General features: G+C 58.9%; 2 protein-coding genes and 1 long non-coding RNA gene across 4 annotated transcripts in view; 1 reads left to right on the plus strand and 2 right to left on the minus strand.

The window, feature by feature from the left end:
- Positions 1-6,433, minus strand: part of LOC144616868 (uncharacterized) — a 27,783-nt gene extending 21,350 nt beyond the window's left edge. The window contains exon 1 of the long non-coding RNA XR_013556647.2: positions 6,056-6,433. This is a non-coding gene — a long non-coding RNA (uncharacterized LOC144616868). The remainder of the gene's footprint in view (positions 1-6,055) is intronic.
- On the plus strand, positions 4,536-12,498 carry CDC42EP1 (CDC42 effector protein 1). The gene is made up of 3 exons (XM_078449469.2): positions 4,536-4,664; positions 9,214-9,924; positions 11,236-12,498. The coding sequence occupies exons 2-3, from the start codon at positions 9,462-9,464 to the stop codon at positions 11,874-11,876; spliced, it is 1,104 nt and encodes a 367-aa protein (XP_078305595.1). The 5' UTR covers positions 4,536-4,664; positions 9,214-9,461; the 3' UTR covers positions 11,877-12,498.
- Positions 12,499-12,975: 477 nt separating this feature from the next.
- Positions 12,976-18,144, minus strand: LGALS2 (galectin 2). 2 transcript variants are annotated; one of them, XM_060656404.2, is made up of 4 exons: positions 18,016-18,144; positions 14,784-14,866; positions 13,473-13,629; positions 12,976-13,299 (listed from the first exon to the last, which is right to left on the minus strand). In XM_060656404.2, the coding sequence occupies exons 1-4, from the start codon at positions 18,019-18,021 to the stop codon at positions 13,153-13,155; spliced, it is 393 nt and encodes a 130-aa protein (XP_060512387.1). In that variant the 5' UTR covers positions 18,022-18,144; the 3' UTR covers positions 12,976-13,152. The 2 variants fall into 2 exon arrangements, with proteins under 2 accessions (XP_060512387.1, XP_060512386.2); XM_060656403.3 differs by lacking the exons at positions 14,784-14,866; positions 18,016-18,144 and adding an exon at positions 13,778-14,175.
- Between the last annotated feature and the right edge of the window lie 525 nt (positions 18,145-18,669).

Raw genomic sequence — 18,669 nt, forward strand, 5'->3', positions numbered from 1 at the left:
GAGTAGGAACTACACTCCTTACTCACTGCTGCCTCCTCACAAGGTACCTCAACCTAGGGCCTGACCCACAGAGGGAATTTACTTCATACGTGTTCAATGAAATCACCTCCAGGGGAAAGGAGGATGGTTAACAATAGTGATCTCGCTACCCTTTCTTGACCATTAGTTACAGGTCAGGCAGTGACACTTACGGCTTATCAGAGACGACACAGATGAGGCCCAGGCAAAGTGGCCTGTCCAAGGTCACTCTGCTGGGGAGAGGCAAAGCCGGGATTTGGACTCAGTTTGTGTGACTTGCAAATACACGCTGGGTCGCACAGGTATCGCGTGGGCGACAGTCTCCTTGGCCCCATTGCCGGTCTACCATACAAACTCCCTCGAGAACCCAATGCTGTCGCCTTCCCCTGCAATGCCTGTGTGTGTCCGAGCCCCTGCCAGGGGTCTAGCCCACAGGGACTCTCCCTAGAGTGGTCCCAGGAGGAGGGCACCTGCCCTTATGGTGGCGGCAATCCTAGACAAGGACTCCTCTCCTACGCCGTGACCATTCGTTCCCCAAACGCGCCAGGAGTACGGACATCACCATCTCGTGGGAAGATTCACAGATACCAATATGGAGGATGGAGCAGGTGTAGAGGAGAGGATCTCCTCTGAAGGAGGATCTCCAGGAGGAGGGGACATTTCAAAGGAGCCTTTAAGGACGTTTTGCCCAAGGGTGACCCGCTGAAGCAGGTGAGTGAGGTCTGTAAGTGCGAGAGAAAGGAAGATGTGCCCAGAGACCTGTGAAGGTCAACAGAGGCCAGGTGGGAGTGAAGGCCAGCGCTTCATCGGAAGGACAGGGAAAAGAACGGGTGAATGCATGAAGGGACAGGTGGGTGAGCCAATGGGTGTGGGTCAAAGGATGCTGGATGGATAGAATGGGTGGGTAGACACACAGGCGTATAAATGGACGGGGGTGGAAGGATGCATGGGTGAGGACAGACGGGTGGAGGGGTGGATGAATGAACGGACGGGGGTGTAGGCAGTGGGTCAACGGAAGTAAGAAGTAGTTAGGTGATTGGATGGGCGTGGGTAGGAGGTCAACGAATGGGTAGGTAAATAGATGGGTAGAGGGGGAGTTAGACGCAGAAGTAGGAGTGTGGGCAGTGTGTGGAAAGACGGGTTGGTAATTGCATCCATGGGCGGACGGACCCCTGAACACTCAGGAGAGAGAAGACGGGGAAGACCAATCAATGGGCCAGTGAGCATGGGCTCAAACTGCCCAGACCCCCACCCAGACGTTGGGAGGGAAAGGGTACCCGCTCTGCTCCCCAGGGAGAAGCCGGGATGAGGGCTGACGGGTACGGCCAAGCCAACTCACTCAGCTCCAGGATCCCACTCCAGACCTCCCTGGAGCCGGGTGGACAGCCGGTAGCATTACTTGAGTCCCCAAGGGGGAAGTGCCCCGCTCTAGCTGTGTCCTGCTCTAGCTCCACAGAGGTCTCCCTGCCCAGAAACTGCCTCCTTCCCATAAGCCCTAAGCCTCAGCCCACCCGGTCTGCAGGGGTGAGTGGAGGGGGCAGCTGAGCTCTGTGATTAGGCCGAAGGAAGGGGCCCGGTTCCTCTAGGACAGAGGAGGAGCTAGGGGCTCCCAGTAACTCGCTGGCAGACATTTGTTCTGCATTTTACACGGTTATTATGGCTCCCCAGGGTTAACCCCTGCGCTCCTGGCCACCGCCCCTCCACAGGGAAGGGAAAGGGACCACGAGAAATCAGTGGAGGACCAAAGCAGGGGTAATGGGGGACTGCCCATCCCTGCAGCCTTCACAAGGGTGCCAAGACCCCTCCACTCCTCCCATTCTCCAGAGCGGCACACTGAGCTGAATCAGTCTCCGTGGAGAGGGTATTTCAGTCTGGAGAGAGGCTTTGAACGAAGGGAGAGCTGCTCATAGCGTCAATTTACCCGTCTGTGAAATGGGGCAAAGAAGTCCTGACTCATGGATTGCTCCACCGTGAGTTAGTGGAGACAGAGTGCCTGGCACCTTGCGGGAAGGTTCTCAGGCACTGGTCCCCCGCCCCCGGCTGGGAGTTGGAGAGGACGGAGCCAGCGTGCGGTGGGTGGTAACCGTTTCCGCTCAGACTGCTTTCTCAGCCATCTCCGGGCTGGCAGCAACTAGCAGATGCCCGCGCTGGCATTATACCCATTCTACAGACAGAAGAAACTTGAGGCTCAGAGAAGCCAAGTGACTCGCCCACAGTCACACGATGCCTGGGAAGCCGCCGGGCCAAGATCTGAGGTCAGGGCCTTTGCCACGGCACTAAACTGCTTCCTCGAAGGCCAGCCGTTCTGGGGACCCTCTGACTAGAACCACCAAGTAATGTATCGTCTAACCAGGTCACCTTCGAGAGTGAAAGACTTGTTAATAATTATGCTGGGACCGACCTGGGCAAACAGGGAAGTATGGCCATCCTGCCACAGCGGGAGGCTTTGGGCAAGTCATTACACTTCTCTGCAAAGCGGACACGAGGGCGGGATTGTCGCTATGGGGCTCTCACGATGACTAAATGTCACAGTGCCGGTAGGAGACTGGAAGGCCCGGGGTTCATTCGATGTTCAATAAAGGCAGGTTATTACTAACGCTGTTAGTGACAGTGGCCACTGGTCTCTGGCTCCATCACTGCCCTTCCAGTCCATTCTTGGCTAAGAGTAAGACCGTCCAAGTACACATCTGAGGGGCGCCTGGGTGGCTCAGTCGGTTAAGCGACCGACTTCGGCTCGGGTCACGATCTCGCGGTCTGTGAGTTCGAGCCCCGCGTCGGGTGCTGTGCTGACAGCTCGGAGCCCGGAGCCTGCTTCGGATTCTGTGTCTCCCCCCACCTCTCTCTGCCGCTCCCCCACTCGCGCTCTGTCTCGCTCTCTCAAAAATAAATGTTAAAAAACAAAAAACAAAAATACACATCTGACTCATGCCGCCTGCTGGCTTCCCCATCCCGGCCGGGGCGAGGCTGAACACCTGGCCCAAGGTTAAGCCCCCAACACCTGGCCCAGTTCTCTCCTAGCCCTTGACTGTGCTCCCCACCATCCCTGCCCTTCTTCCTCACCCATGCTCTGCAGCACCCCTGAGACCATCCCCAATTCTCTCCAGGACAAAGCCCCTCCAAGCCTGAGCTCTGACCGACGGGCGTCTCAGTCCCACAGCTGTGCCACTTGAACAAGTGCCGGAATTCTTTGTGCCTCAGTTTCCCCACCCGTCCATCTCTCCAGCTGGGGAAATAACCCCGTCCCTGGGTGGCAGGAGCATTCAGGGAACCGCTGAAAGAGGCCCAGCGCTCCGTGAGCAGCCAAACCTTGTCTCCTCCCCCTGTGTGTCAATATGGCCCTCGTCTCCAGCCAGGACAGCATTCAGAGGCTTTCCGCCAGCCGCGCCTGCCTCCTCCATGTGGATCCTTAGCTCTGAATCTTTGCTTGGGTTGGCTCCCCATACGACACAGGCGTGTGCACTCCTACGGCCCTCCCCCCGCCTATGTGTCCTTTACAACTTAAGTCAGGTATCACCTTCTCTGGGAAAACTTGTCGGGCCCCTCCACTCCCCTGCAGGCTGTTAGGGGTGTCTCCGGGCAAGGACAGCCCCCAGGATTTTCTGCCTGTCCCCAGGGAGCTCACAGTCTGAGGGGAGTATCCGAGGAGGGCAAAAAAAAAAAAAAAAAAAAAACATGAGGCAGGGATCAGAGCCCTGTCTCCCCTCCTTGAGGGTGACACAGGTGCCCATGCATAGCTGTCCCCTGCCCCTCCTGGGTAGGGTTTCGGGGAGGGGGGTGCGCAATAATGCTTTCTAAACCCATCCATCTGAGGTGTGATCTCATCTACCTGTTCCGCAAGCCTCCTAGGTGCTGACAGAGCAGAGAGCACTTAAGAACGTGACCTCCGATGCCTACTGTTATTATCTTATTTTACAGATGGGAAACCGAGGCACAGCAAGGCTAAGCAGGGGCTAGGGCAGGCTGGGAAACCAGGCTGTGGGGTTCCAGGGCCCCCCCGTCCTTGACCACCACACCACCCACCACTCCGCAAGTAGCCTGCTGTGGTCTGCGCCCCCGACGCCCCTGCGGCCTGTAGAGGATTGAGAGCCAGGTGGACCGGGAGAAAGACAGCGGGCATCCCAGCGTGGAGAGCTCAGGGTCCAGGCGAGTCTTTCCGGCATTCAAGGCCCCGGGCGGGCTTCTGGGTTCTCCCAAACTCCCACAGGGAGCGGCTGGAGAGCGCAGGAGCCGGAGTTGTCAGGTCACGGAGCCCCAAGGCCACGCGGGGCGCCGGTGGGGGAGGGGTGGCCGCACACGACCCGAGTCGCCTCGCCGGGGCTTCCCCGCACGTTCGGCGGCTCCCCGCCCCGCCAGCCCGGCGCCCCCGCCGCCCCCCTCCAGCTCCCGCCGCCACTCGGGGCGGCCCGATCGGTGCCCCGGAGGGGGCCCGGCCCCGCCCGCAGGCGGGAGGGGCGAGGCGCGGGGAGGGAGCGCGCCCACACCCCGCCCCCGCCCCCGGAGCCAGCCCGCGGAGCCCGCGGCCAGGGCGGCGCAGACCGGCCCAGCCACTCGCCCGGGCTGCGCGCCGGGACGCGCCGCCGCCGCCCGGGCCGACGCGCCCGCCCCTCGGCCCCCGGCCCCGGGCCCCCGGGGCTCGCGGAGCGAAGGTAACAGCGCCCCCCTCCCCCGGGTGGGCGTGGACGCCGGCGGGACGGTGGGGGGGGACCCGGCACCCTCTTAGGCTCCCGGGGACCGGGGAGGGGAGTGGGGGGGGGGGAGGGAGGGAGGAGGCCAGCCTGCCCAAGGCGCCCCGGGTGCCAACAGGAAGGCCCGTCGCGCAGGGCGCGGGGACCCTCCGAGTTTGGGGGTGGTTTTGCAAGGTCCCGGGCGAGCGGAGGGGCGCAGAGCACTGGAGCGGGCGAGCGGTAAAGCCGGCTGCGGGAGGAGGGGGCGCGCGGAGGGCCGTCTACGCTCCTTCCTGCCCTGGGAAAGGAAGGGAAGGAACGGGGAGGGGGCGAAAGTGCCGGAATGTCGGGCCCCTTGGCGAGGCCGGCGCGGAGAGCGGGAAGTGGGGGGCGGGAGGGACCGCAGGGGAGATGGACCAGGCACCCTGCCCCCTCCCCAACCGCCGCATTCCAGGCCGAGCAGGGATGAGGTCATCCCGTCCGGTTCCCCTCGGGCCACGACAGCCGGCTGTCCCTTCTCCCCTCCCCCGTGGAGCGACCCTCCCCATCCGAACTCCTTGCCTCCCAGAGGGAACGTTTTCTGGCCAAAGTCTTTCCCGGACTTCCAATCTCGACCGGCCTCGACATTGTTCTGTTCTTGCCTCGACCACGCAAGGTCCGCCCAGCTTGAAGCCCATTTGCTAGCCCGGGAAACTGAGGCCTAGAGAGGCGGCCGGACTACCCCCCGAGACCGCAGCAAACGCGTTGGGGGGGGGCTGGAACCCAGGACTGTGCGACACTTGGGCCGCGGCCCTCCCGCCTCACCGAGTAGAGGGCTTGGGCTCTAACCTGCTTTCCTCTTACTCCCCCATGGCCCCTGGTGCTCCCATCTAACCCCTCAGAGTCCTGTCCCAGGGTCCGCGCTGCCCCTGCAAACAGCTTGCTGCCCCTTTTTGGCCTCACTTTGCTCGTGTCTCCACCTTGACCGGGTTGGGGGATGGGGTGTGCCTTCCAGGGGTATGAGAGGCCCCAGGGACTTGACGTTTTATTCCAGGGCCATAGCAGCCCTCATCCAGGCACCGTCATGCTGTCCAGCGGTCTGGGATGTTAACCAGCTGGACACTGGTGGGGAAGGGGCTGTGTGCGTGTGAGTGGCCTCCTGGATGACAGGTGGTGAGCTGGCAGGCACCAGTACCTGGGGTGACCCCCAGGTGAGCGCAGGGGTGCAGCTGCCCCAGCCTCTGCCCCCTCCCCCAATGTCAGACAGCCCCCAGCCTCCTCTGAACCACAGGTGCCTCCACAGCGGCCCCTGTCGGCCTCTCCTAACGCGCGGTCCCTGCCCTCGGCCTCAAACCCTGTCCTTGCGTCATTACCACCATTGAGTAACCTCTTACCAAGTGCCCTCGCCTGACTGTCTTCTGTAGGGTAAATATGAGGACTGCTAGGACACCCAGGCCGCTTGGTGACCACTCTTGCCTGGTCACCGGCACCGAAGCCGCACAGCTCAGCCTCCTGCTTCCCAGGCCTGCCCTTCTGGAGCTCGGCAGCTGGGCATTGCCTCCTGCCACAGCTGTTCCCCCGCCCCTCGCCCCGCCGCTGTGGTCCTATCCCTCCCGTGGCATTTACTAGTGATGGTGACAGAATCCTGGGGAGGCTGCCAGCCACACCACTTTTTTTTTTTCTTGCTCTGTGACTCGGGGCAAGTCGGTCCCCTTTTCTACGCCTCATTGTTTTCACCTGTAAAATGGGTGTCATGCGCATCAACAGGGAGGTAGGCTTTGCACCAGGACGCCTGGAGCCCTTCCTCCTCCAGGGCCAGATGGGACACACCTGATTGCCAGCGATACCCTGAAGTCAGTGTCAGGTGCCAAATAGCTCCCACCAAGGACGCCCAGAGTCAGAGATGTTCGTGTTCATATGTTGGATTTGAACCGGGGCCGCCTGACTCCGGGACCTGGGGGTTTAATTATAGCACCTTCCGCTCTTCCCGCTCCTTTGGGAAAAAACCAGATTTCGATGCTGTTATTGTTTCCCACGTGGGAAAAACGGGTCCCCAGTAGCACTGCCCTGTCCTTGGCCCCACCACCCGGCAGTGTCTCTCTGTCGCAGCGGGCAAGGTGGAGAGGTAAGGAGAGACCTTTCAGAGGTGCCCAGGGGCACTGGGGAGGTGGGAGCGTCGCAAGATTGGAGCAGAAGCTGGTCTCGAGAGTTAAGGCGGCCATGGGGATTAGGTGGGGGCCAGAGTCCTCTCGGTGGAGAGAAGAGTGGCTCCTTCAAGGTGGACGCTGGGAGAGAGGTGGGTGGAGCCACACGGCGGACACAGTGGCCCCTCACGTGGCATTCAGAGTGACGCCCCCACCCCCGGCCCGTTCCTTTCCCGCCCAGAGATTCATCCGTCGTCTCTGCAGAGCTAGGAAACCTGGCCCATGCCATGCACCTGCCAGGTGACCTTGGCCAAGTCCCTTCCCTCGGAACCTCGGCTCTGCTTGTAAAAATGGGCTTACCCTCATGACCTCAACAGCGGGGCCTTTGGAGTCGGATGACATCATGTAATGGGTGGCCAGCTGCAGAGTGCTTCCTAACTTCAGCAAACATTCCACGAGGACTTCTTGGTGCTGGGGGTGCCAGGGAAAGGGATGATTCAGACACCCCCCCTCCAAGGGGGAGGAGTTAGGGCTGGGGGGTGGATCAGATGGTGGGAAGGGACCAGAATGCAGTCCGAGAACAAAGCTAGCTTTGTTTTATTGCTTTCTTTGTTTTTTATCTTGTTATTTAACCGATTTTGAATTTCAAATAACATTCAAAGGGCAGTATTGAGATTTTGTATGTTGGAGGTGGCAGCGGTATTTAAAAACAAGCGGAAAAAAAAAAGTTGAGGCACACATCTAGGTCTTATCAACTTTTATCAGCTGAGGCCCCACACCTGTGGAGGTAAGTGACTTGCTCAAGGTCATCCTGCGAGGCCTTTGAATCCCCCACCTACCCTCACTTGGAAGGTGGCAAAGGGTGATCCTTTGGTATGAAGGTCATCACTAAGATCTCCTGTGATTGAACCCCTGTTGATTTGGCACCTGGCTGGTGCGGAGCCCAGGCTGGGTGCTGGGAGGGAGGAAGGCAGGAAAATCCAGGCAGCCGCCCCACCTTCAGAGTGTGTTGCCAATCTAGGGAGACAAGACGGGGCTCCAGGAGCCGATCAGAGGGCCATGAGTCAGAGGCTCTGAGTTCAAGTCTCAACTAGCTCTCTTGATAGGACCTGGAGCAAACTCGGACCCTTTGTGGGCCACAGGAAAACCAGAGGTCAGACCGTAGGCTCATAGGTGTCTGCACTTTCCAGACTGCACTTTCTATGATGCTAGAAGGGATGGGATCAGACCAGAAGAAGCTTAGAGAAGGTTGGGACTGGGGAGGAGGTGGGGGAGATCAGGAGGGGACGGAGTGGGGAAGGAATCGCTTTTGGCACCTGCTGAGCTCTTTCCAAAACTTGTTCCCTGACAACAAGGCTCCTACGTCAATTTGAAAAATTAATGGTAAAGGTCTTTCCTGCGGGCCTTCTCAGAGCCTTGAATACGCTCAGGCATGCAGTAGGCAGCTGGAAAAAGCCACTTTTGACCACAGGATCCTTTTTCCAGGAAGCACCTTGAAGGCGGAGGGTTCTAAGGAACCTCCGCGCAGGCTGTTTACACAGCAGTGCACAAAGCCTGTGGCAAGGCACCTCCTCCCTCCTGGCCTCTCCGAGTGAAAGACAATTTCACCCACAGAGAAGGGAGGTGATTTGCTCAACGCGCCCGCAGAAGAGAATGTAGCTTGGGGCTCGAGGACTCTGGGTCGGGAGGGCTCTGCCTCACCATTTTTACTATGTAGCCTCAAGCAAGTCACTTCACTTCTCTGTGCCTCAGTTTCTCCTCCCTAAAATAGTGCCTCCCGGGGCGGCTGGGTAGCTCAGTCGGTTAAGCGCCCGACGCCGGCTCCGGTCACGATCTTGAGGTTTGTGAGTTTGAGCCCCGCATCGGGCTCTGCACTGATGGTGTGGAGCCTGCTTGGGATTCTCTCTCTCTCTCTCTCTCTCTCTCTCTCTCTCTCTCTCTCTCTCTGTTCCTCGCTGCTCGCTCGCTCTCAAAATAAGTTAACTTTAAAAAATGAAAGAATACAAAATAAAATAGCGCCTCCCTCCGGGGTGTCGTGTGAATGACACGAGTAACAGGTCATTTCTTGGCACTTAGTAGGTGCTTCATAAACGGCCTCCGTACAAGGACCATTCATGCTTTTTACAGAGAGACGTCTCAAGCGTGCAGCCCGATGAATTGTTTCGTGCCCCCCTCCGGTCCATACCTGTTCACAGGCAACAACCACAATTCCTACTGGGTCACTATTGTTTGCTTTGCCTGGTCCTAAGCGTCGTCCTCCTCCCGGAATTGTCCGGCCTGTCGTCTGCGCGCCCGCTCAGCACGTGGGCGGTATCCCCCATGGGGGTTGGTGGGTATAGTCACTTGTTCCCTTTCGCTGTGTGACCCAGGATCCCCAACGGGGCCTACCATCGTTGTCTTTCTTTCAGGTCTCCACCGCCGGGCAGAGAGGAGCATCTGGTACCTTCTCCGTGTCGGGACAGGCATCCGTAGCGGTTTCCACGGGGCCGAGAGCCAGGCCTCAGGGACACGCGAGGGGGCAGCACCTCAGGAGCGCACAGGAGCAGCCTCCGTCCACCCCCCTTCCTCTGGGAAGGAAGGAGCTGAGAAGTGGATCCTGAGCCCCGGCCCCGGGGAGGGGGGGGCCCGGACCATCCACCGTGAAGAGCGGGAGCTGATGCCAGGCCCCCAGGGGGCCGGAGGAGCCTCTGCCATGAGCCTGGGCAAGCTCTCGCCGGTTGGCTGGGTGTCCGGCTCACAGGGGAAGAGGCGGCTGACGGCAGACATGATCAGCCCCCCACTCGGCGACTTCCGCCACACCATGCACGTGGGCCGCGGCGGGGACGTCTTCGGCGACACGTCCTTCCTCAGCAACCACGGTGGCAGCTCGGGGAGCACTCACCGCTCACCCCGCAGCTTCCTGGCCAAGAAGCTACAGCAGGTGCGGAGGGTAGGGGCACCGCCCCGGCGGATGGCTTCCCCGCCCGCACCCTCGCCTGCTCCGCCCGCCGTGTCCCCCATCATCAAGAACGCCATCTCCCTGCCCCAGCTCAACCAGGCCGCCTACGACAGCCTCGTGGTCGGCAAACTCACCTTCGACCGCAACCCTGCCAGCTCCACAGACGGCCACTCCGGTTACGGTGAGGGCCTGGGCTGGCCACTCGTTCGTCAGGTGCCGAGGCCCAGGGTGTTCGGTGGGACGGCCGAGCCACCAAGTGAGCTCTTTGCCCCGCGTTAGTTTGGTCCCACCGTGGAGGTCAGGCCCGAACCCCAGACCATGGAAGGGGTTGGTGGGGGGGTGGGGCGGGGACAAGGGTCGCAAACCAGCTCACTCCGCAAAGCGCGCTGAGGTTGAGAGGGGAGGGGAGGGCGGTCCAGCTCTCCCCGACTCTAACTCGCCTCCCTGTGTCTGGGCCCATGGCTGAACCAGCCCGTCCCCTTCCACGGAAGCAGCCCCCTCGTGTCAGAATGACACGGTGGCGAGACTGAGAGTCCGGGCTCTGGATTAGAATCCTGGTTCTACCCGGTGTCCAGCACGCCGGCTGACCTCTGCAGGCTCAATCCTGGCCTGTATGTGTAATGGGTCCATTAGGGTCATTGCTAAGACTCAGCGACAGGACATCGGGGCTGTTGCTGTGTTTTTGTTATTTGCACAGAACCTGACAAATTTGGAAAAACCACTCACGCGGACAGAAGCCAGGGGGCCCTCCCGGCCGTGGTGGGGGACTGGCAGGTGCAACCTTAGCTCGGCTGGACAGCTCGCCTTGGGAAGCAGGGCCCCTGCTGCCACCTGGTGGCCATTCTCTGCCCTGTGGCTTTGCCCCACTGCCAGGGGCTTCCTCGGGTGCTCCGCCCCCAGCAACGCAGCTCAAAACTCCGCTGAGGGCTGGTCCACAGTGACCACACTGTGCCTCGGGCATGGTAGTTTTGGAGCCAGAGGCTGGACCAGAGGTCCTTCGCAGGGCATCCGCCTGTCCTTTGAGTCTGTGATTTCTGTGCAGTCAGACCCCAGCTTGCTAGTTCCGTCCCCGTGCCCACAAACCCGTCCACGTGCTATGGGTTCGCCGGCAGCCATCGGCCACTGTCATGCAAGAGGACCGTGGCCATCAGTTGGGACTGCGAGTCAGGACGTTTTGAGCTCCAGGCTTGCCTCTGCCCCCTTCAGACCCTATGACCCTGGGCAAGCCTCTCCCCTTGTCCCAGACTGAGCCTTCCCTTTCTACGTCTGCAAAGTGGGAATGAGAATTGTGTCCATTTTCAACTTCTGGGTTGATAGAAAGATCCCGTGAGAAACTTCAGGGTTCGCTATATTGGAAAGATGGGAGAATCTGAGGCCGGATGAGAGAGTGACGTGTTAGAGGCCACACAGCAAGCTAGGGTTGGTCCTGGCCCTCCCCGCCCCGATTCCTGGTTAGGGACCCCAGCTATGACCCTTCTCCCCATTCTTCTAGGCCCGGACTCCGGGTTCTGCACTATCTCCCGCCTGCCTCGCCCGGAAAAGCCTCGTGACCGAGAACGTGATAGTGCCTTCCCCTCCGAGCCCGAGCTTCGCCGCTCTGACTCCCTCCTGTCCTTCCGCCTGGACCTCGACCTGGGGCCATCTCTCCTCAGCGAGCTGCTGGGGGTCATGAGCCTTTCAGAAGCCTCTGCAGCTGAGACGACCCCAGCCCCTGCTTCAAGTTCCCCAGCCCCTGCTTCAAGTTCCCCAGCCCCTGCCGCAAGACCCCCAGCCCCTGCCTCAAACCCCCAACCACGTGGACACTGCCCCAATGGGGTGACTGCCGGGTTGAGCCCTCTGGCTGAGGTGAGGGCCAGTGTGGTGGGAGAGGGTCCCCGTATACCTGCTGACACGGCCCCTAGCAGGCACTGGGGAGCAGGCTGGGGGGGCAGCCAGGGTAGCCACCGCTATACTGAGATCGATGCCCGGCGAGAGCTAGCGGGGGTCCTGCCCCAGGCTCGGGCTTCTTGGGAGAGCCTGGACGAAGAGTGGGGGGCACCCCAGGCGGGCAGCAGGGCCCCCGTGCCCAGCACGGTGCAAGCAAACACCTTTGAGTTTGCTGATGCTGAGGAGGACGATGAAGTCAAGGTGTGACCAGCTGGCCGTGGGCTCAGGACCCTGCCAGGGCTCAGGGCACTGCCCATGAACAGTGCAGAGCCAGCACCGAATAGCTACGTCCTGTCCACGATAGATGGGAGAACCCAGTTGCCCCCAAGCCCCTCCACGCCTCTGCAGGACAGACATGGGAGGGAGGCCGGAGGAGACCAGGCTTGTTCTGGGACCTGGGTGTTCCCGTGGGCCCTGCTGGGCTGCATTACCTAGCCCCTTGCCACTCTGGACCCAGGGCCGTTCCTTAGGCTCACCCCCCACCCTCTGCCACCCCCACTGGCTGGAGAGCCCAACCTCACAGTATAGCCTTTGTGCTGGAAAAGCTGTCCTTGCTGGGGCGGGGGGGGGGGGGGGGGGGACGGGGAGCATACCACACAGGGCCTTTGTCTCCTCTCCCTAAGGGACGTCCTGCCCTAGCTCATCCCAGAGCTGCCCCCAGCAGGGTCCCTCCTGCACCCGTCAGAGCCCCAGCCCTTGCTAAGGCTGCTTCCCCAACATTCCAACCCCAGAGAAAAGTCAGGTGCGACCTCACAGGGGAGGAATCCCACCTTCCTGTGCACCCCAGACCTGCTTCTGGGTCCTGATTAAAAAAGGCTTTTTGATAAAAGGCGTCCTGCAAGATGCTTGGGGACTTGGGAGAACAAAGTCAGCTCCACCTGCTTAAAATACCTTCAGTATCGGGTTTGGAAAACCAAAGAATCTCTCCCCCCCCCCCAAACCCACACCCCCAGGGCCCCCAGTGAGGGGAGGGGCCAAAGCAGGGGGTAATGAGTAACCAGGCTGGAATGAATGTTCCAGCGATAAGAGGCCCAGGTGGGAGCCCTTATCTACAGTTCCTGGAACAGCCCCTGGCCCAGGTGCCTGGAACCGGGGCCTGCTCCGTAACCCCCCCTCCGTAATCACTAATCACTTGCCCCGGTGATAACTGCGGACCGAGAGGCTGCAGCGGGTGCTTAGAGGTGTTTGGGAGAATGTCCCAACCCCCACCTCGCAGCGCTCCGACCTTATGCCTCAGTTTCCTTCCCTGTCGCACGAGGCTGCTGGGAGCGCTATGGGAATGACCACAAGCACTGACGCAGGAAGGCTAGGTAAAGGTGGCTTCTTTTGTCTGGTCTCAGCCTCAGGGGAGGGAAGTAGGGTCCCAGGGGCAGGAACTGCTGGCCAGCAGCCGGGACTCAGCGGCCGCTGATCTGTGACGGAGCGGGAGCTCAGGATCGGGAATCCGCAGTGGGGTCTTTGACTCCGGTGCGGTGCTCTCCGCTCAGTCGATCTTGAAGGAGGTGATGCTCAACCCACCCTGTATGCTCAGGTAGCTCAGGTGGCTGTGGCCCATTCTGTTGGGGAAGGTCAACTGGTGCCCGTCTGACAACTTCACTTTGAATCCGTCATTGTCAAAGGTCACGGTGAACTGCGGCAGGAGGGAGGGTGTCAGGGAGGCCGGCGGCCCTGGAAAATGGGCCACGGCAGCCCCGGGGTTGGCCTCAACAGTGCCAAACCCAGGTCTAGGCCAGGGTGCCCCCCGCCCCCACCTGGGCTCTCTCTTTGACACCCTCCTCGGGCGCCTCTCCCCTCTGACCTCACCTTGACCTCTGACCCTGGGCTGAAGCACATGTGACCATCCTTCTGCTCCTCCCCCCAGGTGCCATCCAGTGAGTTGCAGACAATGACAGATTCACTGAAGCGTGGGTTGAAATGCAGGTCGACTTTAGATGACCCCTGGCCCAGATTAAGGGCAAATCTGCAGGGAAAGGGGGTGACAAGGATTAGGGGCCGGCCCTGGGTAAAGCTGCTTGGGTCGTGGGGTCTTGGTTGACCACAAGCTGAAAGAAATCCCAAAAGAAAAGCGTTAACAGAGGCCTGTGCCTTAAAACAAAGGAGGTGACAACCTGCTCGGACTCAGCACTGGAGCGTCATTCCATTTGGCACAGGGACTAAGGCTCTCGACAGGAGGGGGACTGATAGTGACAATCTCAGGAGTTCGGGGTACCTGTCCTCGGGGGAGAGCATTGTTCTTAGGTATCTGAAGATCCGCTGAGTGTGGCCATGAACGGCTAACCTCAAGTGGCGAGCTCCCTGTCATTCCAGGTATTCGATCAGGGGGCCGTGTGACCTGCTGACAGGATCCCTACAGCCTGGGTCAGACCGCCAAGGTCCCTGAGAGTAGAACATTCTGAGTCATGAATAGGGTGCCTTCACTGGGAGGTCTCAGACCATGACCGTATACTTAGGGAACCCAAGTAGGAGAAAGGAGCGATTTTCCTCTTGGCTCCTACCCTACGCCTCTGCCCGCCTCTCCTCAACCAAAAGCGGTTGCGGATCAGTCCCAAGAAATTCTGTAACCGTGTTCTGCCCACGGGAGAGCCCGAGTGCCGAGCTGTTAACAACGGAATTAGAAGTGCGGCTAGTTCTAAGGGAGAGGATACAAAAGAGACCACTTGGCGCCCCCTGGTGGCTCTCTCTGGTGTAACGTGTGTGAAAGGCTGGCCTCTGCCCATTCAGCTGGGTGAGGAGGGCGGTGGGGGGAGGGGTGGAATTGGCTTTCCCTAGAGACACCTGACCCACAGGGGGCTGGGCAGATCTCTAGGGGCTTCTCTGCCTACCCCCTTCAGTGTCTTTGGGGGCCACGGAGTTGAGCAAATAGCACGAGTTGTGAAATTCTGGGGGTCCCCAAACCTAGCCTCGGAGGTGAAGGCAGGCCCCTAACAGGAGGGGAGCCAGCCGGGGGCATGGCAGGGATGTGAGCACGAGCAAAGGATTTAAAAAAAAAAAGGCCCCTGAGGTCGCTCTCCCCTGTGACCATCTCACAAGGCTGCCCTGCCTGCCCCCAACTTCCAGGCCTGTGGACAGCCCCCCTCCCAGGGTCGGGCCCACCCGGCCTCTCCCCTTGCTCACCCAACGGCGTCACTGGCGATCTTGCCCTTGATCTTCAGGGTTGAGCCCAACTTCATGTCCATGTTCACGATCTCAAAATTTCCCTGTGCCAACGGAGAAGCACGTCACGCACATGCCCAGAGCCCTTCTGCTGGCGGCCCCCATTCACAGGCACCTTCTCACGGGGCACTGAGCTGGGAAGGGAAAAAGCTAGAGTGCGCTGGTCAGAGCCTTCTAGAACTCCCTCTTCCCTGCTTTGCTTCACTCTCATCCACCCAGCCTGATGAGAACAGCTGAATGTGGACACATGGGGCCCAGCTGGGGGATCCTCAGTATGCCCATCTGTGAAGTGGGTACTGTGGTCTGTGCTGACCTTACAGTTCCCAAATAGGTTCAGGTGATGAAGGCACCCTTAGCAGAACCCCCCAAATGAGGATGTGTTCAGCTTCTGCAAAACCTTGGAGCCATTTTACTAACAGAAAGTGATTGTAACAGAGGCGTGCAGGGCTTGGCCCATCCAAAACCAGGAACTATAAAGCTCTGTAAGTCACATGTCTTGACATGTCCTATCAAAGTCCCTCTCCAGACCTTACATTTCCTCATCTATAAAATGGGCTCATTTGATTTATCCATTCACAAACAGTGCTAAGCCGCCCCCTCTGTGACAGACACTGCCGGGGGCCCTGAGGTTAGTAGCACCCATCTTCAGGCCGTTGGGAGGGGCAAGGTCACGTTTGCAGAGCACAGCGCCTAGATTTCTATATAGCACAAGTTTCCCACAGCTGCTCTGTGGTTAAAGGAAGGGTCTTGAAGCTCTCTCTCTCTTTTTTTTTTTTTAATGGGGAAGGAGGATGGCTATTTTTTTAAATGCTTATTTATTTATTTTTGAGAGAGACAGAGAGACAGAGACAGAGAGGGAGACACAGAATCCAAAGCAGGCTCCAGGCTCTGAGCTGTCAGCGCAGAGCCCGGGGAGGGGGGGGCGGGGTGGGTCTGCTCAGACCCACAGACCGTGAGATCTCGACCTGAGCGGGCGTCAGACACCCAACCGACGGAGCCACCCAGGCGCCCCTTGAAGCTATTTTCAAAGCTCATTACCCAACACTTACAAAATGTCCCTTTTCCCACATCCATGCTCGGAAGGCGTGTGGTTGGGGGTGGGGGGGAGAGGACACACGCAGCAGGTACCGAAGATCTCAAACATCCCGTGGGAGAACACGTTTACGTTGTGCGATTTCTGTTCACAGATTTTGGGTTTTTTCCTGGAGCCCGCACGCCTGAAACTCACAGGCTGGGGCGCTTTGCTGACAGCCAAGGGCAGCGTCCTTGGGAGGATAGTCAATGCTCCCCCACTGGCAGCTGCCTTCTTTTTACCAAGGGGGAAGGCGATCCAGTGTGCACACACACACACGGCGGGCTTGCCCGGCTGTCCCAGGGGCGGGACATTTCAAAAGGCAGGTCTGAAAAGAGGCTGTGCGCAGCCCAGGAGAGTGGAGCCAGCAGCCCGCACACTGGTGAGGCGGGATGACTCTGTCGTGGGGATGGCCCGTGCATCCGAGGGTGTGGAACTGGCAGTCTGTATCCACCAGATGCCAGAAGCACCCTCCCCGCCAGTTGTGACAAGCACAAATGTCCCCAGATGTGGCCAAATGCCCCCTGGTGGGAAAAATCTCCCCGCCGTTGAGAAAACGGGGGGTTAGAGGCAGGAGAGCCTCACCCGTCAGAGGGACGCTTGGTGTGACAGCTGGATTGCCATCTTGAGAACCAGACAGGCTGGGTTAAAATTCTCCTCCAGCGTCTCACAGATAGACAAGTTTGCCCCTCAGAGACAAGGTTATCCGGTCCCTCCCAAAGATGTTCAGACGTTACCAGAAACATAGATGTCCTGCCACAAAGCAAGCTGTCACAGATGGGCGCTCTGAGGCGCACACACGGCTACAAGCAGACATCGTGAGCGGGCTGAGTCTTCTCGTCTCCCCCCAGTTGCCCACCCACCCCCCCACCCCCCGGACCCTGGACCAGTCAGGCTGGGGCCCGTGTAGGGAAGAGCAACCCCATTCCCTTACCACCTCCTGGGAGCTGCCTGGCTGAAACAGAAGGAGCAAAGCCCCCAAGGATAGAGGTGGGGGTTGCTACGGGACGGGAGCACCAGAAAGGCCAGGGGCAGGTGCCTCTGGACAGAGAAGGGTGCCGGTGGGAGCGTGCAGACCCGGGATCCCTGTCCTCACTCAGCAAAGTCTGAGAGAGACAACGGGGGGCAAAGCCAGTTTGGGGAGTGGGGCAGGAGTCGGTGGTCAGGGATCGAGTCCCGACCCTGCCCCTGGTTGGCTGAGTGACCTGGGGCCAGCTGCCTCCCTTTCTGGGCCTCGGTTCTCCCATCATTAATGTAGGATATTTGGACTAGGTGATCTCTGGAGAAGGAGGAAAGAGAGGGCAGGGATGGGACGACCAGAGAAGGGGAAAGACGGGAAGGTCTCTGGGCCACAAAGTTGCCCTTGGGAGGCAGGGGGTGGGGAGTGATTCATCCCTGCCACACTGACCCCTCCAGTCACGGTCACATCCTGCACCTTACAGGTACTGGCTTGAACAGCGTCTCCCGAAAAGTCACGTCCACCTGAAACTTACGGATGCGACCTATCTGGAAACAGGGTCTTTGCAGATGTAATCAACTTAAGATTTGTTTAGGGTGGGCCTTCAATCCAATGTGACTGGTATCCTTATAAGAAAAGGGAAGAGAGGGGCCCCTGGGTGGCTCAGTCCGTTGAGCGTCCAACTCTTGACTTCGGCTCCGGTCATGATCTCACGGGCCGTGAGTTCGAGCCCCGCGTCGGGTTCTGTGCTGACAGCTCAGAGCCTGGAGCCTCCTTCAGATTCTGTGTCTCCCTCTCTCTCTGGCCCTCCCCTGTTCATTCTCTGTCTCTCAAAAACAAATAAACGTTTAAAAAAAAAAAGTTAAAGCCCAGTAGATGTTGGCAGTTATTATTACGGACGAGATACGGAGTCTAGAGAGGGGAAGAGGTAGGTTCCGGCTCCCCCAGCAGGGTGGTGGTGGAGGGAGCGGAGAACATCTACCCTAGAGGGCTGTGGACACCGTCTGTCCGACTTGGTCGGTCTACGGACAGGGAAACCGAGGCCCGGAGAGGGGCAGTGGCTTTCCTCCAGCTGCGCTCCCCCCGCCCCCCGCCAGCTGCCCCACTGAAGCACAGATGTGGGAAATGGAGGAGGTGGGCAGTGGGCAAGCCGGCATCCTCACCGACATGGTGGCAGCTCCCGGTGTGGCTCCCGGCGACTCCTGGAGGTCTGGGCTCAAGATCACGCCTCACAGCCCAGTTTATATTCTAGAATATTACACATTAACTCCCCCAAGGCCGTACATGAGGACTTTGGTCCCTCCTGCCCAGGTGTCTGCCCCCGTCACATCTCCCAGGACGGATGAGACACTCTTCGTCCGGGCACACCCAGCCCAGCCCGGAGCCTCCTGCCCCGTGCCCGGCCCAGCACAGGACCAGCGCCCAGCCGGGCATCGCAAGCCAGCACAACCAGCAGGTGAGCTTGGCAAGCCACCCAAGGTCCTGAGCCCCACTTCCTCATCCTGGAACAGGGAGACTTGCTGTGCGAAAAGCTCGAAGCTTAAAAAAAAAAAAAATAAAATCTTAAAAACAAACAAACAAGTAAATAAATAAATAAAATAATAAGTAATAAATAAAATAAATGTTAAAATAACAATAATAATTAAAAATTTTACAAAAGCTCAAAGCTTTTAAAAAAAAGTAAAACCTTAAAAATTAATTAATTAATTAATTAATAAGTAAATAAAATAAATTTTAAAATGATAATATTTAAAAATTTTACAAAAACTCAAAGCTTTTAAAAAATAAAATCTTAAAGATACATAAATAAATAAATA

The sequence above is a fragment of the Panthera onca genome, chromosome B4 (assembly GCF_046562875.1).
Source record: "Panthera onca isolate mPanOnc1 chromosome B4, mPanOnc1 haplotype 2, whole genome shotgun sequence".
NCBI lineage: Eukaryota > Metazoa > Chordata > Mammalia > Carnivora > Felidae > Panthera > Panthera onca.